The sequence below is a fragment of the Trachurus trachurus genome, assembly GCF_905171665.1.
Source record: "Trachurus trachurus genome assembly, chromosome: 20".
Lineage (NCBI taxonomy): Eukaryota > Metazoa > Chordata > Actinopteri > Carangiformes > Carangidae > Trachurus > Trachurus trachurus.
Genome location: NC_139911.1, coordinates 22,021,983 through 22,046,994, shown reverse-complemented (window position 1 = coordinate 22,046,994; position 25,012 = coordinate 22,021,983). Strand labels below are relative to the sequence as shown.

General features: G+C 42.7%; 3 protein-coding genes across 4 annotated transcripts in view; 2 read left to right on the top strand and 1 right to left on the bottom strand.

Moving 5' to 3' along the window:
• Positions 1 to 11,044, top strand: part of LOC311003642 (polyhomeotic homolog 3) — a 31,264-nt gene extending 20,220 nt beyond the window's left edge. For both annotated transcript variants that reach the window (XM_083995433.1, XM_083995432.1), the window contains 5 exons: positions 426 to 591; positions 2,109 to 2,220; positions 2,496 to 2,616; positions 6,340 to 6,664; positions 10,245 to 11,044. In XM_083995433.1, the coding sequence (XP_083851559.1) occupies positions 426 to 591; positions 2,109 to 2,220; positions 2,496 to 2,616; positions 6,340 to 6,664; positions 10,245 to 10,399 (879 nt within the window). In that variant the 3' untranslated portion in view covers positions 10,400 to 11,044. The remainder of the gene's footprint in view (positions 1 to 425; positions 592 to 2,108; positions 2,221 to 2,495; positions 2,617 to 6,339; positions 6,665 to 10,244) is intronic.
• A 683-nt stretch (positions 11,045 to 11,727) lies between these two features.
• On the top strand, positions 11,728 to 13,893 carry cldn11b (claudin 11b; the record flags this gene model as incomplete). The annotated part of the gene is made up of 3 exons (XM_083995427.1): positions 11,728 to 11,953; positions 12,345 to 12,509; positions 13,634 to 13,893. 3 exons carry the CDS (start codon positions 11,728 to 11,730, stop codon positions 13,891 to 13,893), a joined length of 651 nt encoding a protein of 216 aa, XP_083851553.1.
• Positions 13,894 to 16,772: 2,879 nt separating this feature from the next.
• On the bottom strand, positions 16,773 to 24,162 carry slc7a14b (solute carrier family 7 member 14b; the record flags this gene model as incomplete). Its single annotated transcript, XM_083995313.1, has 7 exons — positions 16,773 to 17,149; positions 19,372 to 20,156; positions 20,853 to 21,061; positions 22,387 to 22,533; positions 22,625 to 22,842; positions 22,926 to 23,162; positions 23,862 to 24,162. 7 exons carry the CDS (start codon positions 24,160 to 24,162, stop codon positions 16,773 to 16,775), a joined length of 2,274 nt encoding a protein of 757 aa, XP_083851439.1.
• Between the last annotated feature and the right edge of the window lie 850 nt (positions 24,163 to 25,012).

Genomic DNA, 25,012 nt, shown 5'->3' with positions numbered 1-25,012 from the left:
AAGTTTTGCTTTTCAAATTCTAATAACATACAGATTGTAAAGGAGGACCCCCTCGAAAACGAGAGGATTCCTCTCATCTGAGTCAATACATTTGAATTAAAATTACAAAAGTATCAAAACGTGTGATTATGCTAATGATTTTTATTTTTCATAAATAAACTAATACATAGAAGAAAAAAAAAACCCTCAACAGGAGCATTATTACCCCGCCCAGGGTCACAGTCTGACTGTCTCTGGGTTGTTTAATAAATGTGCACAGTTGTGTTCTTCCAGCTGCTGGAACATTTGAAGCAGTAGAAATCATTTCCCATAATGAAATTAAAGTCAAGCAGCAGCAGCAGAACTCATCTCTCAGACATGTAACAGTGAATTTACTGATGCTGTCACTATGCTTCATCTTCCTCATCTGCCCTGTCGTCCTGCAGGTGAACCGCTCCTCCCTGCTGGTCCCAGAGCAGGTGGCCAAACCACAGGAAGTGAACGGGACCAATGGCAGCGAAGCACTGCCCGTGACCGAGACGACTAAACAAGTCGACCACTCCACCGACTCTGAAGAAGACGAGGGCGGAGACACGGACGACCCCGAGAACAGTAAGACAGATAGACCAGTTACCTCACAACACACTGGGACATCTGAGTTCACCTGATCTGGGACCTGTGCATGGAGATGTCGTGGTTTATGCTTTACTGTAGCCTCAACTCTTTACTCTTTGAACATTGTCATCTATGATTGATATGTGTGAGATTTTCAACAGCCCTGGTATTTCCAATAATTTAATAAAAGCATAATCAAATTAACCAAATGGAATAAGTATCATGAGCCAGTTGCCATATTGTTTACAGCCAAATGAATCCATGTTGTCAGCAGCTCAACCAAAGCCTTAACAAGTCAAACTTTTCTCTGTTTCATCACAAAAACAAGATAGTTTAGATCACAAGGTTGAGAATCAGTTTACAGGCCGACCAGGTGCTGTGGTGCGTTCATGGTCAGTCTGAGACCCTTTGAAGAAATTGAAAACAACCAGAGACATTGCAGATTACACGTTGCCTCTCTAAACTGTGGAGATGAGTGTCCTGTGTGTAACGATAAAACACAGAAAAGGAGTCTTCACACAGAAATTCTATTCTTGGATGATTGCAACAGAGCCTCTGAAAAGAAATGAAACTAAAGAAGGCTTTCAAGGTTGGAAATCCATCTTTAAACTAGTGTTTTGATTTGGAAAATGCAATAATGTGAAGTAGAGATAATCAGATAATTGGTTTTAATTGAGCTATTTTTTAGGCAAGGCAAGGCAATTTTATTTGTATAGCCCATTTTTACAAACAGTTTGTCTCAAAGGGTTTTACATGGCATCATAACAATATTCTCTGCCCTTAGACCCTCACATCCTCTGAGGAAAAACTCTGGGGAAACCCTTTTAACAGGGAAAAATTGGATAAACCTCCGGTTTTTAGAGATTCTGGACTCTTTGGTTGATAAAACAAGTAATTTGAGGACATCAGCTTGGGCTTCAGATAATTATAGTTGTTGAGTTCTAATCAATAATGCAAATTAACTGATGATGAAAGTAACTGTTAGTTGCAGCCATAGTCACCTTCTGTGCTGCATCTAGAAGTAGAACTGCAAAAACTCAAAATCTTACCAAGAATAGGCTACTTGTCTTATTTCTAGTTAAAACAAATCAAATTATACTTAAAATAAGACTCATAAAAATTTGCTTGTTTTTTTCCTTCTTATTACACACACAGAAAACTTGCTTTCACTGGCAGATTTTTCTACTTGTTTCAAGTGAAAAATTGTTTGAAACAAGTGAAAATGATCTAAAAACAAGTACATTTTTTGGTGATGAGTCTTATTTTAAGTGGAAAGAGATCAGTTTTGACTAGAAATGAGACATTTTGACAAGAAATAAGACAAGTATCCTTGGAAAGATTTTGAGTTTTTGCAGTGTAGAAGTATTCTGATCCTCCTGCTAAAAATCCATTGACCTGTATGAATATGTTTTACTCTGTTGCAGATCATGTTTTTAGATTTAATTATAGCCTGTGCATCTTTAACTCCTCCCAACTGAAGCATTTGACCATGAGCATGTCTCTGTCTGGTTCAGGGTCGGGTCACAGGGACCGAACAGTGCTGCACTGCCAGTTCTGTGGGAAGAGAGGCCACGCACATAACTTCATGCGGTCCAAGCGCTTCTGCTCCACTTCCTGTGCACGCGGGTGAGACCTGATTTCATTGGCTTGAAAGCGAAACAAAGCAGGAGGAAGAGGGGGCAGCTCCGGTGTCATGTGACCGTAAGGTGGCGTTTGTCAAAGGAGCAGCGTTGCTGTGTGTTCATGGGTGTTGCTGTCACGGCAGCGGTGCTGGCAGGATGTGGTGGTGCAGAGACACACAGGTGTCAAATACAGATATGAGTGTGAATCAAAGCAGCAGAACAAGGAAACATCATCTCATATCTCTCTCCCCTCTGTCCCTCTCTGCGTCTCCCCCTCAGGTTCAACGTACGTCTGACGAAGCGGTTGCGGGCTCTGAGTGCAGGCAGCCGCTCAGAGAGACCTCGTCCAGCTCTCAACAGGGCCGAGTCGGTGCCGGGGAAGCCTCTGTTACTGCGGCTGGTACGGACACTCAGCTGACCAACACTTTAAAACACTGTGCACTGAGTGAAGCTCCGCATAGGAAAAAAAAAGCTGCATAATTCAAATTACTGGTGAAAAAGTAAGAATGTAATCCAAAACAGACCAAATACAAATGGACCAGAGGAACTTCTCTGTACAGTATTTCACACTGACTGTCTTGCTGGACTCAGCTATCAGGGAACCATAATAATAATAACTTTATTTATATAGCATCTTTAAAAACACAAGTTTACAAAGTGCTTGACAAAACAACAAATAAGAGACAAGTCACAAGTGCCATAAATGGACCGTTCAAGCAATACAGTAACACGGCAATATGAGACTCAAATAAAAATTCAGGATGCAGTTAATTAGATAAAATAAATAAAAGGGGGGTGTACGTGATAAAAGGAGATATACGATAAGATAAGAAAAGAAAAGAAAAGAAGAAAGCATAAAGTAAAACTAAGAACGTCTGAGTAAAACTGTGATATAATAGACGATAGAAACAAGAGGTGGGTTTTAAGGCTGATTTAAAAGCTGACACTGAGTCAGCCTGGTGCTCGCTTTATCTCCTCAGGCTGGATCATTAAGGTTACTGATCCCACAGTGATAACCTCTGATTGATTTGTTTTGTACAAACAAAATGTTCAGTTTATTCAGTTTACAGGGATATAAACCAATTGGCAGCTAATCTTGACATTTTAGAATCTTAAAATTATTATTATTATTATTTATAATTTCTTGGCTGATATTTAACATTATAATTTTAGTAAATGACACATGCATCTGCACAGATAAACAGAGAAGAAGGGGCGCACTACCCATTTCTCCGACCATACATTTCTTTATTTTTGCGTCCATTAGTCCGACCTCCCATTTCTCCGACTTAAGTAGCCCTAACCCTTAACCTTACCCTAAACCTAACCTTAACACTGTAGAATGGGTAGTCGGAGAAATGAGCCGTCGGACTTTTGGGCAGTCGGACTGATGTATGCTCCCCGAGAAGAAGCTGCCACAGGAATGCTAAAGCAAAGATATTCACCACATGTAGGTTTTTGTGCATGGGAGACCTGTAAAAATCTGATTTAATGGGAGTTAAGTGGTTTGTTTATATTATGTGTTGGTGTAAGGGAGGCTGGCCTGTGTTGCCTCTCTGAAATCCTGCACAAGCTCCTCACAGCCAATCATTTTGCATGTTAGCATGCCAACATTTAGTATGAATGCTGATGAGCTAGTTGAGCTTAGATTAGCATATTGTCCTGCATTCTACCATGTGGACATGGATACGTGTTAGAATAGATAAATAGATAGATAAAAACTTGGGGAAATCCCTTAAGGAAATTTTGGCTCCAGTTGCAGTGCCATATGATAAAAGAGGAAAGGGAAAGAATACGCACAAAGAAAAAACACAAAATTCAAACAAAAAAAATAGTGCCAAATGTCAAATATCAGTATGAGTATAGTCCAGCAACAAATAACAGATAAAAAGGTTAAACATGTTCAAAGGTAGCATAGTTGCATCGTCCTAAGTGACTTAATTAAATAACCAGAAAATAAATTGAAAAATAAATAAGTAGTGAATCTTGATGTAGCCTAGAGTTGTGTGTGATGTGGGAGTGGTGACTGTGAAACACTCACTGCTGAGGATGTGAATGTTTTTCCGTTTCCTCCAGAGAACAGAGGTGACGGCCATCTTTGATTCAGTCTGTAGTTTCCACACTGTGTTGAAAGTGTTAATCGTCCGCAGTTGAAATCCTCCTGTTTCTCTGCTTTCTGCCTTTTAGTCCCAGACACACAGCTCAACACACACTCAGTCTGCTCACACAGGTGTTCACTTAACAAGCTGCTGTGACTTCTGGGATATGAAGTGTAAAAAGTTGTTGATGCCTCACTGTTGTTTCTAAAACCAAAAAAAAGAGATGGATTCTGGCCTCAAACTATAAGCTACTCTTCTATAAGACAAAATATCTTCTTACTTAAATGACACATTTATAATTATCACAAGCAGCAGCTAAAAAGGCCCTATACAGTATGTTTTGGAAATACCTGTGGAGAGTTATAAAATCTTACCCTTTAGGATATTTTACATGTTAATCCAGTTTATTAGACTCAGTTTATGCAAATGTCTTTACTTCCTGTTTGTTCCCTGGTAGATATTTATTCCTGACAGCGAAGAGAGGCCTTGAAGCACCGTGCAGTGTTTCATATTGTGACACAAAAGACAGACTGTGCATCTAAACAGTTCATTCAATCAATGAAATCTTGTTGGAGAGAAGTTGGGGCTGAAATCTTCCTTGTGTCCCTGATGAATGGATTTAACTACTGAGCCTCCAACACCTGTAGAAACTCTTAATCAAGAGATTTTCTAGTGATGTCACTGTAGATGAGAGCACAGCTGACCTCTAGTGGCTGTTGTAATAACTGCATCCTCAGCACAGGGTTTGTTTCCCTGACAATCTCCTTAGTGAGGGGCCAGGTTTATGTGATGATGAAGACCACTGTACACTATACTACTAGGTATTTTATTTTTACAAGTCTTTCAATTATACTATTTTATATTCCAGCGCCTTTTACTTGTGTTTCTTTGCCATAAAATATAAGAGTTCACCGTAGTGTTTCAGATGTCAGTTGTCAGCTGTTCCTCCAGAGGGAAATTCTTCCCCTGAACTTCTCATATTGTTTCATTCCAATAATTATTTTTTACTGTGAAGTAAAATTATTCAATATTTTACCAAAAAGTAAAGATCTTCACTATTAATCTTAACTTGTTAATTTCTGCTTTTACATTACATAAAGAAACAATTATGTACTTATTCTATATGAAAATTCAAGATTTACAATTTACAAATGATATATTCATCTTAAAGCTTGATAGTTCAACATTTTGGCAAATTGGCCATAATCCCTATAGTTTTAGGAGTAGGTTCGTTACCTTTAATTGTCGGTGCAAGCTATTTTTAGAACAGCGGAGCAGAGCCGCGAGCTGCTCAGAGCTACGCTACGGAGGCTCATGGGATTTTTTGGTTTCCCTCATCAAACTCATCAAATACACAATCCAACAACTCCAAAAAGCTGTTGTGACCTGCACATTCACCACGCTATGAGATAATAACAGATCGTTACCAAACAGAGTTGTTTTCGAGGTAAATGCAGAGACTGCCCCCGACGGGAACGGCATCAGCTGTTTTGCATGAATTTACCTCTAAAACAACTCTGTCTCGTAACGTTGTGTTATTATCTCATAGTGTGGTGAATGTGGAGGTCACAACTTGTCCACAAGAGCGTTTTGGAGTTGTTGGATTGTGTATTTGATGAGTTTGATGAGGGAAACCAAGAAATCCCATTAGCCTCCGTAGCGTAGCTCTGAGCAGCTCGCGGCTCTGCTCCGCTGTTCTGAAAATAGCTTGCATTTTGGGATTATGGCAATGGGCCAGTTTGACAAAATGTTGAACTATCCCTTTAAATTTGTTAGGCGGTTGAACCAACATCCACACAATCAAGTGGCAACCAATACTCTTCTGGTCATGTGACTGATGTTGATTTGTTGGCTTTTTGTGACCATCCTAAAACCGGGCCACCAGATCTAAGCACCAAACTGTAAATGCATTAGTCCAAACCAGCTTCACGTCACACTACGTTTCTTCAGACTATGTTCTAGCCAGCTTGATCCTCAGGTATCAGAATTACAACTGATGAACTCACCTTTGTTCTCGCTGGCAGCCCCGTGACCTGTGGAGCGCTGGACGCCGCGAGAAGGAGGAAAAAGAGAAGGTGGTGGCAGCAGAGGACGAGGACGATGAGGAGGAGGAGGAAGAGGAGGACAGGGAGATGGGAGGGGTAGAGGACGACGACGACGGAGGGGACGAGGATCCCGCTGTTGCCATGACGGCGAGGATGGACCGGCGGGCGGCCCGGAGAGCGCGGAGGGCCTCGGCGCCCGCCACCACCACCACCACCACCACCTCCACGCCCACCACCACCTTCAAACCCGCCCCCTCCCAGTGGAGTGTGGAGGAAGTGACGGCCTTCATACACACACTGCCAGGTAAATACCAACCGGTCTGAACACCAGGCGGCGTCTCTGGGGCTGGCAGCCTCCCTGAACAGTGTCAGTTTGATTTATACAAACACTCAAGCGTCGTAATCGTCAGCAGATGATGGCTGGTGTTGGAGGGAGGGAGGGAGGGAGGGAGGGGGGGGGCTCATTCACCGCTTCTCTGACTCCTCCTCGTCCAATTAAGTCTTTCACAAATCAGTGAAATTCATCGCTGGATGAGGTAACGTGAAAACTGTCAATCACCAGCTGTCACTCTGACATCACTGAGAACTATCAGGCAGAAAGGTCCAAAGGGAGACTTCATCTCTCCAACTCTCTCACCTTTCTTTCAGTTTAATGTCTTTTACAACTTCACTGCATCACATTATGTTCACATTATTACATTATGTTTAGTTTAGTTTAGTTTATTGTCATTCAAGGTACTGTGTACAGTTCAATGCAATGAAAAGCAGTGTGCCAGACACCTCTTCAACCCTTAAAGCAGAAGTAAGCGGGATTGTTTGTGTTAATATAAGTCTTAAATAGTTCTGTCTTCCGACAGCAATCACTTATATAGAGTGTTTGGTCCGAAACACAGGTCTGTCAGTCACTCTGCTCTGCTCTGAGCCGAGGAGAAAACTTTCCTTGTATCCTCCAACCTTTATCCAATGAGGAGAGAGAACAGCATAAAGGGGCGGTCCTCTCTGTGTGTGCAGCCAAGGGATGCGCGTGAATGTGGTGACGTAGGGTCCTGCCAGACTAACTCCATCGGCTGACAAGAAGTTAGCCAAAACGACCGGATCACTTACTTCTGCTTTAATACGATAAAAAAACAGTTAGCCTAATAAATAAATAGTCATAAAATAGTTAGAGACAACATTCAATAAACAAAAAAAATGCATTATGACCAAAACCAGACCAAATAGTTAGTTAGTTTAGTTTATTTCGGACATGTTAAAAGAAATAAAACATAATACAGTAATGGACAGACATAACAAATAAAAACTTTGCAAAGACAACACATGAACAAAAATAAAATAATTGAAAATAAAGATAATTAGATTTTTTTTTTTTTTTTCATATCTGAAAAGGAGTGGGAAGAAGTAAAACTTATTTACTCCCAACCCTTATTCATAAATTATCTATCAAGCTTTCTTGTCATTATAATCTATACAATAAATTATTTTTTGACTTTCTATAGCTGGATTTATTCTAATATATTATCACTCATCTTTATCTCTCTGATATATAAGTAGGCTATATACATATATAGATCTATATTATCACTAATCTTTAAATAGAACTGAATAGAAATGATAAATGCTCCATAACCAGTTGAGCAAGAAGGTACTAGGTACTGTAGAGTGTGTGCTGCGTGTGCATTCATTTGTATGCTAGAGCGTATCAGAATAAAACTCCTCTGCAGCATTTGAGGAGTATTTGTGACTGAGGATGTTTAACTATGTTCAGCTGTTCAGCTGCTGACTTGAGTTCAGCTGACTCTTCATCTTTCTCCCTCACACAGGCAGAGAGAGCGCTGGCGGGTTAGTCTCCGCTCTGTGCTCATGGTTCACAGGAGAAACTATGGCAGGCAGCAGCACAAACACGCCACTCATATCGTTACTGAGCTCTGGTTATTTCTGCTCCTCTGCACAACATAATAACACAACCCGTGGGCGGCTCCAGTCCCCATGTCGAAGTCGCAAGGGCAAGATACGAAACCCACAACTGCCCCTCGGTTACTTAGAACTGGGCTATAGGTGGCTACCTGCCTGCTGTCAGTTTGAATGTGAAGAACAAAAACAAGTTTTCCACAGTCAGTAATGTTGCAGGGTACAACAACAACAACAACTCTGTGAGGTATCTGAGGATGCCTCAGCAGCCGGAGTGGGGGCGAGCCAGAACATATACAAGAAATCTTTTATTGCATGTGCTATACAAGCACTTAATGCAAATGGCTGCACCTATATGCGCTCAAGGTTTTCTTAATTCTAACATACTGCTGGATAATTTGTCTGTGTGGTATGATGTGATTCGTCCTTTTGTTTTGTAATGTAATTTAATGTAGAGGAAGCCAAAGACAAATTTGCACCAAGGTGGACAATAAAGTTAAACTAAACTAAACTACGGTAAAACTACAAGTTGACTTCTGGGATATGAAGTGTAAAAAGTTGTTGACGCCTCACTGTTGTTTCTAAAACCAAAAAAAAAAGGTGGATTCTGGAATGGGTGAATGTGACTGGTAGTGTAAAGCACCTTAAGTGGTCATAGAGACTAGAGGAGTGCCATATGTCTATTTACTACTGTATGTGGATATGAAGATTTATCCATCCACCCATAAGTAAATGCTGTAGAAAACACAGTGGAGCCACTGTGACTCATGGTTTCTGCTGGTTTTCAAGCCCATGTGCAAAATAATCTCTGATTCCAGCTTCTGTGATGTGTGGATTTTCTTTTATCTTTGTCATTTGAGTCAGTAAATTCAAAATCTTTAGAAATGTTTCCAGTTTTTCAGATTTAAAATTTTGTACAGAGTAATAATCTTACACTGGATGTTGGGCTTTTTAATCCGGCCCATCAAATATTGGTACAAAATTGTCCTAATTATAGCAAAGACTGCAAACTTAGTTGCTTAGTTACAAACAGCAACACTGCTTAGACTGAAACTGAATGTAATTTGAATGTTAGTTTTCTTTTACTTTTAGGTAATGGCTTATATTAGTTCACACAAACACACTGTATCCATCCATGGCCCAGCCGTCAAGTTTAAAACTCATTGTGGCCCCTGAGCCAAAAAGTTTGCCCTCCTCTGGTCTACATGATACTGGGTTTTAGGGCTACAAAGCTTATGTTGCTGTTTAAGATTTAAAGAGGAACTATGCACGATTTTTACCTTAACAATGCACATGTTTACCTTAATTAAACAGCTTCAGAGTAAGCCTGCCTTCCACCTAGCGTCTCTTGGCTGAAAACCAACCTTGTAAGATCAGAGCCTCCGACCCGGTGTCCCAGCTCTCGTCTCTGCAGCATCGCCACACAAACACACCCTGTAACCCCTAATCTCTTGTTTATGACAGATAAGGCTACACAAACATACACATCGTAATGCGTATATAACGTTATCCACCGCTTTATTGGTTGATTTTATCGCCAGCTTCATTGAAAACAAATGCACATGGCCAAGAGGAGGGTTAGCAAAACAGAGGAAAAGAGACCGGTCTTCCCCTTTAAACTAGGAAAAACAGGCCTCTGATGTTCCCCACCTCTCACCCAGTGCATTCTGGGACAGTCTTTAGTCCCATCATGTGAGTTTTTTTTTTTTTTTTTTTAAGTATATTTTTTGGCTTTTCATGCCTTTATTCGATAGGACAGTTGAGAGTGTGACAGGAAATGGGAGGCAGAGATGGGGGGAATGACATGCAGGATAGGGGCGTCCGACGCGGGACTCGAACCGGGGCCGCCTGCAGCGAGGACTATTAGCCTGAACACATGGGGCGGGTGCTCTACCAACTGAGCTAAACACCGCCCCCATCATGTGAGTTTTAATTGAAGGTTTTAACCCTTGCCTGTGTTTGCTTGTCATACTCAGGCTGCAGCGACGTAGCCGAGGCTTTCCGGCTTCAGGAGATCGACGGCCAGGCTCTGCTGCTGCTGACCGAGGACCACCTGATGACCAGCATGAACATCAAACTAGGACCGGCTCTCAAGATCTGTGCTCACATCAACGCACTGAAAAACCAATGAAAGAGAGACAGACAGAGAGAGGAAAAACCCATCAAGAAAAAAAAGAGGAGAGAGAGAGAACGCTCAAGGGTTTTGGTGTGGAAGGAAAACAGGCAATAAAGACATGAAAAAAGACGAGAGAGAAAAACTGTTTGAAAAGAAAAGCTCGACACCAACGCTGACAGAACAAAGTCACAAAAAGAGATTCACTGTAATTTATGATATTATAAATCGAGGTGTGGCCTTAGCAGACGGGAACAGAGGAGGTGAAGACGCGTGAGGATACCAGAGTCCAGAAGAAATTCAATCGGTTTCTGGGCCCTCTGACTGTAGCAGGAGACCTGGGGGGGGAGGGGGGTTTTGTAACTTTGTGTATATTTTACATGCCACTGGAGAGTGTAAATTTGAAGCTATTTCACGAAGGATTTTGAACATTTAATATATAAAATTTGTCTATTTAGTTTTTTTAGAACGTGACGTCGATGACAAATCTATCCAGTAGCTAACATAACCAGTGTGTGTCAAAGAAAAAAAGAATAATAATAATGATACGTAGACTTTGTAAGTGATTAATGAAAGTTTAATGTTTTATATCACTATATTCTGTGGATTAAAAAAAAGTCACTATCAGGGTAGAGACTGGTGTCTTTAATCGTCACATTTTTATGGTATCCTGCTTGAAATTATTTAATAAATGAATAATTAATCAAAGCAGTTGTTTTATCTTATTGTTAGAGGTTTTTGCAGCTCATGTGGATGGAGTGAAGTTCCACCAGCAGGGGGCCACGGTGAGGCAGGTGAGTGATGGCAGTGAGTGAGGAGAGTCTGTGTTTTATAAAGCAAACTGATTTGGATTCAGGTCTGTAAGTTCCTTCCTGATGCTGTTTTCAGATGCACATCCTCCGCCTGCAGCTTCTTGTTTTTCTCTCTCAGGCTCTCAGATCTCAACCAGATCTGGTTTGGGTTAGGATCTGGTGCGCGCTGATTGGTGTAAAGTTTGGACTGAAGGGCGAGTTATTCCCCACCACACCCAAAGATAACTCTTATTCTAGGCATTTTCCTGCGCATCAGCCTGGAGCGCACAGACGGAACACAGCTGGATTATTGTCTCATCTCTGCTTTTTTGTGTGTTTGGGTTTTTTTTTTCAAAGGATTTATAAATATTTTTAATCAAAAGAAAAATATACCTGTGGTTATCACTGTTTATTTTTGTATTTTTACTCGTGAAGCAGCAGAAAATACTTTTTCACTCCTGCAGACAGACAGATACATAATAATCCCCTTTTCAGCATCATAAGAAGAGTGATTCTCTGGTTGTGGAGCGCGTAAAAACGCAGGGCCACTCCACCATGGCGCACATGTGCAGGCAGCTCACCGGCAGCGCGGCCAGCTGCGCGGGCTGGGTCGGGGTCATTGTCGCCACGGCGACCAACGACTGGGTCCGGACCTGTGACTACACGGTGGCCACCTGCGTCCGCATGGACGAGCTGGGCTCCCGGGGCCTCTGGGCGGAGTGCGTCATCTCCCCGGCGCTTTATCACTGCGTGGCCCTCAACCAGATCCTCACACTGCCCGGTGAGATGGATGGATGGATGGATGGATGGATCTATGGATGGATGGATGGATGGATGGATGGATGGATGGCAGTAATTGGATGTTATTAGTCTGTATCTTTTCAAATGAATAATTGGAATAGTTGTGACAGTTTGTTTAAAACAGTCTAATCTGTCTGAAAAGCTGTGTGTGTGTGTGTGTGTGTGTGTGTGTGTGTGTGTGTGTGTGTGTGTGTGTGTGTGTGTGTGTGTGTGTGTGTGTGTGTGTGTGTGTGTGTGTGCATTCCTATCTCTATAGCGCGATAGAGCGCCAGATCTTTGTTGAAATGTTTAAACCAAACAGATGCTGCGGTTATATAAAAAACCCTCTCTCTCTCTCTCTCTCTCTCTCTCTCTCTCTCTCTCTCTCTCAGCTTACATCCAGACGTCTCGTGCTCTAATGATCTGCGCGTGCCTGCTCGGTCTTCCCTCCATGCTGCTCGTGCTCATGTCGATGCCCTGCGTCCGGCTGCAGAACGACACCTCAGCTGTCAAACTGTGCCGCGGCCGCGTGGGAGGAGTCCTGTTCATTCTAATGGGTGAGGAGACTCTGTCTCACACACAAACACACAGGTGCAAACTTGGAAAACACACAAGCAGGGCCGTTGCTAGGAATTCTGGTCCCCCTTAAAGAATACTAAAGTGGGCCCCTACCCCCTAACTTTTCTTTCTTAAACTACGTATGTATTATCATTTTTTATTTAGCCTACTTTGTTTTGATGTTAATGCAGCATTCTACTATGAGTATTAGTCAGGGTCTTATGCAGAATAAATCAGTCATACAAAGATTAGACTACTGGGGTTTTTTGTGGGCCCCACTGGGCGCTGGGCCCCTGGAATTATCATCATTATCATCATCATCCCTATACAACGGCCCTGCACACAAGACCACACAATTCAGCATAACTAACTGATTAATGTGAAGTTTTAGTTTAGTTTAGTTTAGTTTAGTTTAGTTTAGTTTAGTTTAGTTTAGTTTAGTCTAGTCTAGTCTCTGATGTTAATTCTGTCAACACGTTATGGTGAATATATTTTATGACTTTTATTTTTATTTATTTTGAATACGACATTAGCTTAAATAAAATAAGTGTGGGGATAATTTAACTAGTGGCCCAGTACTTTTAGAATACAGGACTAGATTAAAGAGATGATTTTCTGGGTTTTGTTTTTTAAAGTTTGAATGAGTTCACATTTTACAGTGCAGTACTGTAGGTTGGAGAGGACAGAAGTGAAGCTTTAAGAGGACATGATAGTGAAGATCGTAGAGGACAGTGTAGGTTTTAGGGAACAGTAATGTAGGTTTTAGAGGACAATAGTGGTGGTTTTAGAGGACAGTATGAAGACCTTATAGGACAGTGAAGGTTTTAGAGGACAGTAGTGTAGGTTTTTTAGAGGACAGTTTGGGGACATACAGCACTCAGGTCTTTCCCAGCTGTTGCAGGAGGGCAGGGGGTGGAAGGAGGGTCAGGGTCTGTCAGCTGAGACCTCATCCTGCGGGTTCCATGAGTCAGACAGCCTGTTTCCTGTGGGATGAGATGGGTAGTTCCTGTCAGCAGCTTCAGGGATGGACGGTCAGACAGTCGGTCATAGAGACGCAGCTCTGCTAACTTTAGGTTTTTGTTTTCAAATATCAGTTCCTGTAATGTCTTTGTGTGTTTCCCAGCTGTGTGTGGCATCATAGCGACCGTCTGGTTCCCCATCGGGGTCCACCAGAACGAGGGTCTGATGTCTTTTGGCTTCTCCCTGTACGCCGGCTGGGTGGGCTGTGCTCTCTGTGCCCTGGGGGGCTCCACGATCCTGTGCTGCCACAGCGCTGACATCAGGACACCCACCAGAGAGAACAGCTTCTACTACTCCAGACAGCGAGGCGCCGCCATGCCGATGGACCCCCCCGCCAACCACGCCAAGAGTGCAATGGTGTAGAGTCCTGTCCTCTGTAGGCCCTCATTTCAGAGACTCTGTGTGAGATTACGTTTTACATTGCGCTGATGCAACATTGAGAGGGGTTTGTTGGGGGCACAAGGTCATAGAAAAACCTCTGTAGACCGAAATAATCTCATTGGTTGGATCAATCAGGTGGGTGGAGCCAATGATCAGGTAATTCAGACAGACAGTTCAGTCTGAATTTGATGAACTGGATGAATTGGAAACCATGTGAAATTGTGATTCTATGACTCCACCCATTCATGTTGAACTCAACCAATCAGATCGAGCCGCTCTTCCCAACAGCTCTGATAAAATATAAAAACAAAAACCACTGAAACCAGTTCTGTTGAAATATGTTGCTTTTTCAGACAAAGATCATCTGAGTGTGTGTTGTTAGGACTAAATATGTGCCTTATACAAGACTGTAATTATATTCATCAATTGTTCAGCTTTGTTCAGTGTGTTACAATTTTCCTGAACAGGAAGGGAAGTTTTTTTTTTTTTTTTGGCTTTCTGCCTGTTGAACTGACCATGACCTCAGCTTTCAACCCATAATTCAAGTAAAACAAAATGATTCAGCAACATCAGTGTTAAAATTCATCTCTCAGTCACCTACTTTAATATATAGTATTATTGTGCATGATAATTCTATTCTATCTTTTGTTTTTTGTCTCCCTTATGCAGCTTTTACAGTTGTATGTTGATGTACTGACTTAAATATTTTTTTTAACGGTTTTTACTTTTTGAACATGTTTCCAAAGGAATATAGAGAATTCAAGTTATTTGTTGAACAAAGACATTACCTGCTCTCATTTAATCCAAATATGTTCTTTCATGTAATATCAAATGTAATTTCTTACAATTTTACATAAAACACTAATCATATTCACAATGTAATCAATATGCATTAATTCTGTATCTATATTGTATTTTTTTTTTTTTTACCATTCATAAAAGTTTAAAATAAAAGTTTACTGATTAAAAAGTCTGAGGACGAATCATTTCACACACAAAACACATTTATTCCACAACACAAACAAATACAACGTCCATTAATTAATAAATAAGTTAACTGTTGCAGACACCAAACAGAGCAAACACTCCTTCACTGTAAATACCATTCACTCAAACAAAACAACACGGTAACACTTTACAATAAGGGTCCCTTAAAGCAGATGTAAGCGATATTTTTGTGTTAATATAAGTCTTAAATAGTTCTATCTTCCGACAGCAATCACTTACATAGAGTGTTTGGACCGAAACACGGGTCTCTCAGTCCCTCTGCTCTGCTCTGCGCAGAGGAGAAAACTTTTCTTGTATCCTACAATTTTTATCCAATGAGGAGAGAGAACGGCATGAAGGGCTGTGTGTGCAGCCAAGGGATGCGCGTGAATGTGGTGACGTAGGGACGAGGACCAATAGATGACGAGGGCGGGGGCTGCTAACTCCATCGGCTGACAAGAAGTTATGGTGCGTTCAAGACAACCCGTAACTCGTGTTTTTCCGACCTGTGAAGTCATACCAGTTCGATCTGGTGCGAGTTCACGGATCGGAAGTTACGGGTGCCCGTTATAGTGACTTTCACAGGCAACAGGACGGAGAAACGCGAGTTGTGGGTTGCCTGGAACGCTACAAAGTCGTAAGTCGTGACTTGAAGCTGTAACTTACGGTTTCAAAAGCCTGCCTGGAACGCAGCATTAGCCAAAACGACCGGATCGCTTACTTCTGCTTTAATTAATGTTTGTTAGTACATTATTAAGCATTAATTAACTGTTTACAGATATATTAACAATCATTATTATGTATTACTTAGGATTAGGAAACACATTAATTAATGTAGCCTATTAGTAAGCAGTTAATTAATGTTTACTACTCAAAGTTAGTTAATAAATTATTAAGTAATAATAAAAGTTGAATGATGTAATTAGTTATCATTATGTATGCATTACTCAGTATTAATTAACACATTAGTTTATATATTAATGCTTAATAATGTACTAACTAACGTTAATTAAGGGACCTTATTGTAAAGTGTTACCAACACAAAAGTAACTTTAAAAAAAAAAGTCACCACAATGCACTGGTGTGACCGTAACAACGCACAAAAACAAAAGCTTCAGTTGAGTTTACAACAGTGTATGTGATGTGAGCAGCTCTACTTCAGGGCAGACTGGGACAACAGTGTTCGTAGCAGAGTCTGTTGCACAACTGGGCACTGACCCAGGAACCCAACAACTCCGGAGGCCTCCGATCCCCGGCCTCTGTTTGGATTACTGCTACACTGGACGGACAAAGGGCTCCATCACTACCGAGGACGGCCCGATCGTGTTTTGTTGTCCCTGATCTTGTTCCCAGTCCTTTCACACTGCGTACACTGAAAACATTCCTGCAATAAAACAGCACAAGGCGCTGCGTTGGTGCGTTGGTGGAGGTGTGTTATTTCAGCTCCTGGTGGGATGATGAAACAAGATCCAGAAGGTGAAGTCTGAGGCACAGATCCATAAATTTAAAGGCTTTTTCAAATGCCAAAATACTACACAGAGGTTGGTTGTATTTTTAGAAGGAGAGGAGAAGCGCTAAATTGACATTTAGAGGAAGGAAGTTCTGTTAAAGTAAGAACCAGGACGCAGCGGACAAGTGGATGTGGGTTCACTTTTACTTTTAGGATGTGTGAGGGAAGGTGGGCAGCTGCTGTGGCCTCATTCAGTGAGATCTGCCCACGCTGACAAGGCCAGAGGAGGGGGTCGCTGCTGGGTATCAAGTTAAATTCTTAAAATGTCTGAGAGCTTATTCATTTAATGTCTTCTCTGAGCATCATAAATGAGTCACAGCTCAGTTTTATGTACAGTCAGGTGATTATGATCCAAGTCATAAACTCAGTCCTCCTCTTCACCTGCATCAAAGCCGTGATTGGTCCTCCCCCTGGACTTTTTATACTGGCCACCTGGTCCAGACTGGTATCCATGCTGGTCGCCGTTGTCCTCATACTGCTCCCCCTCTCCGTCCTCATACTGGTTCTCCTCTTGGTACTGGTTGTGCTGCTGGGAGTGGTGTCCCCCCCTCTCCTCCGGCGCAGACCAGCCCTGGTACGGCCTCTCCTCTTGCTCCTGGGGGTAAAGGTCGTCGTCGGGGGAGAAGGTGTCGTCCAGGTGGTCATCGTAGCGCTGGTAGGAGCTGGCGTGGGCCTGCTGCTCCCGGGCGTTCAGCTCCAGGGTGCTGTGCCACACTCCGTAACAAGCGTAGATCAACAGACCTGGAGGTGAGACAGGCGGTATGTGTTAAAGGGATAGTTCACCCAAAATTCAAATTTCACTCATTATCTACTCACCATGTTGACTAAGAGCTGTGAGAATTATCAGAGTTCTCCGTGCCTTCTCTGAGTTACAGGGGGGTCCGCGCAGCAGTATTTGTCCATATAATGGTTGTGAATGGACACCAACTTTCTTCGTCCAAAAAGACACAACAAAAAACATCCAAATACCTCCATACTGCTCGTCTGTAATGTCCCTCTTGTATTGAAGCCCCGACATAAGAAATTGTTCCGCCGGTCAGTGCAAATCTCAGGAAGAGCAGTGAACCGAGACACTGGGAGCTTCCGCTACAAACAAGCTTAAAATATAGACTTATTGAATTTTTTTCAGAACAATTTCTCATGTCGGGGCTTCAATACAAGAGGGACATTACAGAAGAGCAGTATGGAGGTATTTGGATGTTTTTTGGTGTGTCTTTTTGGACGAAGAAAGTTGGTATCCATTGACAACCATTTTATGGACAAATACTGCTACGCGGACCCCCCCGTAACTCAGAGAAGGCACGGAGGACTCTGAAAATTCTCACAGCTCTTAGTTGACGTGAGTAGATAATGAGTGAAATTTGAATTTTGGGTGAACTATCCCTTTAAGGATTGTCAGGATATAAAAGCTCAGGCAGGTAGAGTGGTCACGCAGAGAGACCGTCCACCTGGAGAGAGTTATGTTAACCCATCTGTTTGACAACTGCACATCTAACGGTGACTAAAGTCAGTATTCATGGCCTCAGAGGCACACTATGTTCTTCAAACGCCTAAGACTATTATCACACCAATGACTATTGGTTATAACATGAAAACACACTGTAAAAAAAAAAAAAAAAAAGATAAAACAGAAACAAGGAAAGGAACTTAAAATTTGGTATTTTTAGTACCATAGTGTTTGATTGCCATCTAGTTTATAGTTGTGGCTGTTGCCCTGTCGGCTGTTGTGAAGAACACCTGATGACTCAAACTGTGCAAAAATCGACAGGAAGAACTTGAAGGACAGACGAGCCAACATTATAAGCACACGCTAAGAATAAACCCTGACGTTAGGCTACTTCAAAGAAACTGATACCATATGTCAAGACAGATGCCTGAGCTGGTCTTAAGCTGAGCGCCAGGTGATCGATGAGTTAATGTAACTTCATGTAAGAGAGGTAACTTTTGTAAATGAGACAGACATCATCACAAAAACCTTACATTTAAAAATCAAAATTGCACATCTGTAAGAAAAACAGCTCAGAGACACGTTCAACTTTACAAATTAGAATAAAGTGTGTTTATTCATGGCGTGTTGTTGCTCTGATTTTATGATGTAGCTGCTGGTGATGCTGGATCAACTTCACAACGTTTCTCCTGATAATTAAATATATTTATGTATTACTACTATTATCATGTATTTTTCAATACATTTCAACTTCTAAGATCAGTTTGACCGAATGCTATACCTATTATTATCAATGCTGCCTACAACAAGAAATGCTTGTTTCTCATTGGCCTGCAATAATAACAGTGTGTATCAGATTAAATATAGACAGTGCAGCAGTGGTCACCAGCTTAACTGACTAACCTGTACACGTATTCTAATCTAGGGTGACACAGAAAAACACTGTTGCTGTAGGGTGGCTTACCAGTTAAAGGGATAGTTCAACATTTTGGCAAACTGGCCCATTGCCAGTGGGCCAATTTTAACGGAACGTTACGAGATGGAGTTGTTTGCAAGATAAATTCATGCAAAAACGCTGATGCGTGTTTCCATCGGGGACAGTTTTTCAGCAAGCAGTCTCTGTATTTGCCTCGAAAACAACTCTGTCTTGTAATGTTCCGTTATCATTTCATAGTGTGCTGAATGTGCAGGTCACAACTTGTCCACAACAGTGTTTTGGAGTTGTTGGATTGTGTATTTGATGAGTTCAATGAGAGAAACCAAGAAATCCCATGGGTCTCCGTAGCGTAGCTCTGAGCAGCTCGCGGCTCTGCTCCGCCGTTCTAAAAATAGCTTGCACTGACAATTAAAGGTAACGAACCTACTGCTATGACTATAGGGATTATGGCAATGGGCCAATTTGCCAAAATGTTGAACTACCCCTTTAACTATCACTGGTAAGAAACCTAAAGTTAAAGTGCCTATAGTCACACTTCACACACTACTTGTATTCATGGCCGGGGGTTTTTCAACTCACCTATGAGGCACCAGATAGTGAACCTGGTCCAGGTGAGAGGAGACAGTTTGAGCATGAGGTAGCTGTTGACCAATATGGCCGCTGCAGGGACAAAGGGCACACAGGGCGCCATGTAGGGCAGTCTGCGTGTGCTCTCCGGCTGCTGTATGATCATGATCATAAGCTTTGTCATGGAACCGGCCATGGCTGCGGCCATCAGCCCCGAGAACACCGCCGCGGCCCCTGTTCCCTGCTCAACGCCAAATATGACGGTGGACCACATGAGGAAGGACGTGAAGAAGAGGAGGAGCGTGCAGCGGGTCACGATGCGGCCTGTGGCGGGGGTGGGCCGGGCCGACGCATCGGGCATTCCCAGCCGCAGCCGCAGGGTGTAGTAGTGACCCCCCAGGAGCCTTTTCAACAACGGGGCGTGGCCTGTGTGGAAGTCGGACTCGTCTCCTTCTCCTTCAGTCCCACCGGCGTGGTAGGATGAAGGTCCGCCACCGCCGGAGCCTTCTATCAAAATCTGGTCGTCTTTTGTTGGCGCAGCTCCGTCGTCGTGGTGCTTGAGGCCGTCCATGTCCTCCCCAGAGTTAAACTGGTGTGTGTCTGTCTCTCCGTCGGGCTGGTAGCGCAGCAGAAGCACACACACGCTGACTAGAGTGTAGGCCAGCAGGGTGCCGATGGACATCATCTCTATGAGGTCTCTGAGGCTGACCAGCAGAGCCAAGATGGCCGCCAAGCTCCCCGACACCACACACGCCACGGCGGGAGTGTGTGTGAGAGGAGACACGTGTGCCAGGAACCTGCAGACACATTCAGCATCAAGTCAGCCTCTTAGGTTACAACACATTCAGGTGGCATCTGTGCAGGGGCGGGTCCAGAGTATTTTCTGGTGGGGGGCACAGGGGGTAACAAGAGTGAATTTGGGAGGGGGGGGGGGGGGGGGGGGCACCCAAAAGTAACAAAAATGAAGGCTGCCACTGATCGCTGTCTTGAATATTTATATTGTACAGTTACACACTGTTTACAGTCTTGTCTTGTCTGTCTCCATTTTGCTCTTATTGGCCACATTGAATCTTTCACATTGTAAGGAAGATGCCTATGACATTTTCATTTTCCACTTGTCAAGATTAAAATTATAGTCAATCAATAATCAACTCTATCTTGCAAATAGGAAGTCTTAGCAGAATACAAAAAATTCTCACAGTGAACAGAAATATCTTATACTCTTAGCCAGTAGTTAGAGAGCTCAACTTTTCTTTATTTACTAGACAGGGTTGATTAAGAGCCTTAGTCAGAAGTTAGTGCTTGTAGCTCTGTACAGTGAACATAGAAGTTGTTAAGAGCTTTACACAGTGATTGACATTGCCACAAGTCAATGACCATTGGGGGGCACACAGGGTGGCCAATCAGATTGCAGGGGGGGGTCAGGTGCCCCCCTGTGCCACCATGGAAGACCCGCCCCTGCATCTGTGTGTGTTTGTCTCATGTCCTCTCACCTGAACAGCAGTCCGTCCCGGGACATGGCGTAGATGACCCGGGGCATGGGGAACAGAGAGCCCAGCAGGGAGACGGTGAGTCCGGCTATGGAGCCCACAGCCACCGTGTACTTCCCCCACAGGAAGCCGTGCACCGCAAACATCTCCATGAGGGGAGCTGAGCCGTCGATCAGGTCGTAGGGAACCATGAGAGTCAGGATCACACTCACCTGTACCCAGGACAGACAGGTAATGTTCCAAATACAGTATGCTGTATCTTCTCCTCTACATTGAGGAGAGCATGTTGAACACACAACTCCTTCAAACTTTAGTTTAGTTTAGTGAAAACAGCAGGTTATTTTGTCTGTCATGGCTGCTGCCCTTATTTTCACCTTTGTTTATCCTTCTCTAACTGCTAAACAAACTATCCTACTGGATAAATTTGCTTTACCAACAACAGCTGGTTAAATGTTGCTTCCCCTTTTCCCAAGCTGCGAGCTGAAAATGGATGACAACACCCAGTGAGAAGCTGCCAACTCACACACCACAAACTGGGGAAGGAGAATTTGTGTCACAACATTTAAATGATTCCCCCATGCAAAGAATAAAGTTCTAGATAATATCTTAACGAACAAGTCAGCTATTCCCAGAGCTCGGAGAAAAAAAAATATGTTGAAGATTGATTTCCAACACTAACATCTGTTTACTTATGAGTCTGAGTTAGTTAGTTAGTTAGTTAGTTAATTAGTTAGTTAGTTTGCTAACTAGCTAGCTCCAGTCTGGTTGACCTGTAGAAATAGAACATATTCTAACCTCTTGTAATGTAAATGCAACAGTGGCTGACAGTCTCAAACTGGCAAATAAACATTGGTTAATGCTAATGCTAGCTATGTACTTTAACAATAGAAACCTTACAAATAGCTCTTTTTAGTAGCCACTAGGCTTAGGATTCCACCTTCAAATTAAGCTTAACCTTAAAAGTTCCAGTAACCCTTTAATTTACAGGCCGGTTAGTTACATGATCATGTCAAGAAATAGCCAAGAAATAACAATTAATTGCTTCATAATGTCTAGAAATAGCCTGGAAATAACGGTCAATTTCCTTGTAACGTCAAGAAATATAGACAAGAAATAACGATTGATTGCGTAGAAATAGCCCAGAAATAATTGCTTGTAATTGACAATTGCCAAGGACTTGGTGGAGAAAAATTCTGGCCTTTCCCAAAAAATTCACAGCATGAAAAGCATATGTAATCTTTATAAAAAAAAACATGACTATGAACTGTTATTTCTAGGCTATTTCTTGACAGTATCATATAGGCTAATTAACGGCCTGTAAATTAAAGGGTTACCAAAATTCCTTATCTTGAAAGTATTTTATCACCCACCCTCACACAAATGCACACAGGCAGGCTGACAGATCCTTAATGTCAGTGTTTGGAGAAACATGACCATGGGTTTGATTCCCATGTTGACAGAGATGACAACCCCATGGCACAGATTTGTGTGAGGAGATCTTCTAGGTAACCATGTAGTGCGGTGTAGGCCTACTAACCGATACGTATGCGGTGAGGCAGGCGACCAGTGAGGCGGTGATGGCGTATGGGATGGAGGTGTTGGGGTTTTTGGCCTCCTCTCCCGTCGTTGCAATGATGTCGAAGCCAATGAAAGCGTAGAAACAGGTTGCTGCCCCTTGCATCACCTCAACACAAACAACACATCACTTATTTCACTATTTCATTTTTCATTTGGACGCCAAGACCAAGACTGCAACATGTTCAGCCGTATCTCACCCCAGACCAGCCATAAGGCAGGAACTCTCCGCCTTCCCAGTTGCTGGCAGAGAGGAAGAAGAGTCCGGCGATGATCATGAAGACCCAGACCACCAGGTTGATGACATTGAGGACGTTGTTGAAGCCCACTGTGTTACGCACACCGAGAGCAACGATTACCGTCACCAGCAGGGCGATGAACAGGGCCAGCAGGTCTGGGTACGTGTCCTCACCCTTACCTGAGACAGAAAGACAAACATCAAATAATACACAAACACTGTTTCATTTCTACTATACCATGTTAGATACTGATGGTACTGACCGAGCCCTCTGAGCGTGCCCAGGTGTGTTATCATGTAGTTACTAATGGTGTGATTGGCCAGAGAGTCAAACATGCTGCTCAGAGCAGAGGCCCCTGCTGCTGTACCAATGAGATACTCCAGGATCAAGTTCCAGCCAATGAAAAAGGCCACAAACTCTCCAACCGTCACATAGCTGTAGGTGTAGGCCGAGCCGGTCGTCTTAGGGACCCGGACGCCAAACTCTGCATAGCACACACCTTGAAGGAGAAAAGTACAAACAAGATGAACAAAGTGTTTTTACTGGAGGATTAAGATGTTCCTCATGTCCAAAAATGGACCATCAAAAGAACTACTATAAAATCATCATATATCAATATTTCATTCTGCTTTTTTTGCATACATCTCAGCTCTGCTCAAAACTACAAAATGTTCATTAATTTTCAGGATTTTAACCCTTTAAATGCAGTTTGAAGACATGTTGCCTCTAACCCCCCCCCCCCCCCCCCACAAAATATGAGATTTTTTAAAATAAAATGAATAGAGTATAGTAGAGTATTGGATATGTCAAAAATTAGCACCAACATTGATTTCATTGCATTACTATTTTTTATGTGGTGTCAGATTTTAAATGTTTCACCCATTGGGGACCCTAGTGTCCAAAAATGGACGCACAAAAGAACTACTATAAGATCATCATATACCAATATTTATTTCTGCTTTTTTTTTTGCATAAATCTCTTAAGCCCCTTCAGCTCGGCTCTAAACTAACAAACATTCTGTAATTTTCAGAATTTTAACCCTTTAAATGCCAGTTTGAAGACTTAAAATATTGATATATGATGATTTTATAGCAGTTCTTTTGTGCGTCTATTTTTGGACACTATAGGGTCCTGAAAGGATGAAAATTGGAGGAAGGGTTAAGTATCCCTCTCTTGTGTCTCCTGTTGGTGTCTCACCTGACAAGATGGACGCCACCGCTGCAATAATAAATGACAGGATGACCCCAGGCCCCGCCATGGCCTTGGCAACCAGCCCGGCGACCACATACATCCCCGTGCCAACGCAGCTGCCAACCCCGAGCGACACCAAGTCGATGGTGGTCAGGACCTGGGCCAGTCCGACTGCAGACCCCTCCCCCAGCTCGGTGAGGTCATCAGAGCTGTGACCCATGGAGCCCACAGGCTTGGTCCGCAGCAGGCGGGAGTACATGTTGTACCAGGCGTCGCCAAGGGAAACCCGCCGTAGCCACGCCGCCATTACTGCACCTGGTTATTACCTCAAGATGGGTTACTGGGTTTCACACTCCTCCGTCTTCCCTGCTGTCACTCCCTCTATCATTCTGTCACTTTCATCATGAGCCTCCTCATCAGCCGCCTTCTTCCTCTCTGTGGCTTTCTATAGAAACATAAATGCAAACAGAAGAAACAGACTCAACAACAGGTGAACCTTAATGGGTTTGTGGAAACTGTGGGAAAATCTCTTTTACACCACCACCATATTTATTGAGAGTGCCAGGAACACCTCCCTAAAGCCCCTCCCTGAGGTGTTCCTGGCACATCCAGCTGGGAGGAGGCCATGGGGAACGCCTCGGGATCCCCAAGTCAGAGCTGGACAATGTAGCCGGGGACAGGGAAGTCTGAGGCTCTCGGGTGGCTCTGTTGTCCCCATGAACCAATCTGGGATAAGTGGTTGAAGATGGATGGATGGATGGATGAATGGATGAATGGACTTTTAAGGGATTGATCGTGTGTGTGTAAAAATGTGTGGCAGTCAGTTTGTCAGTTTAAAGTTCATTTTCTGAACTGAATTTCCCCCCCCCAAAAAAAATATACATTACAATATATTATGATTGTTGAATGGTGAATTTCTAAACTGAACACAGTTCAAAATTTCAACATAAAAAGAAAATGTGTGTAGGTGTGAACTGAAAACATGATCACTCATCAAATCAAAAATCAAGCTGTTTTAACAATCAAGTCATCATTTAAGTCATGTTTGGGCAAAGTGCCCAAAATTTCCCCGTTAAAAAATAAAAGATTTCACTTTTGTGTCACTGCTAACTGGGTTTTGACCTGCAAAACAGGAAATCTGCAGGTGTCACCTCTGA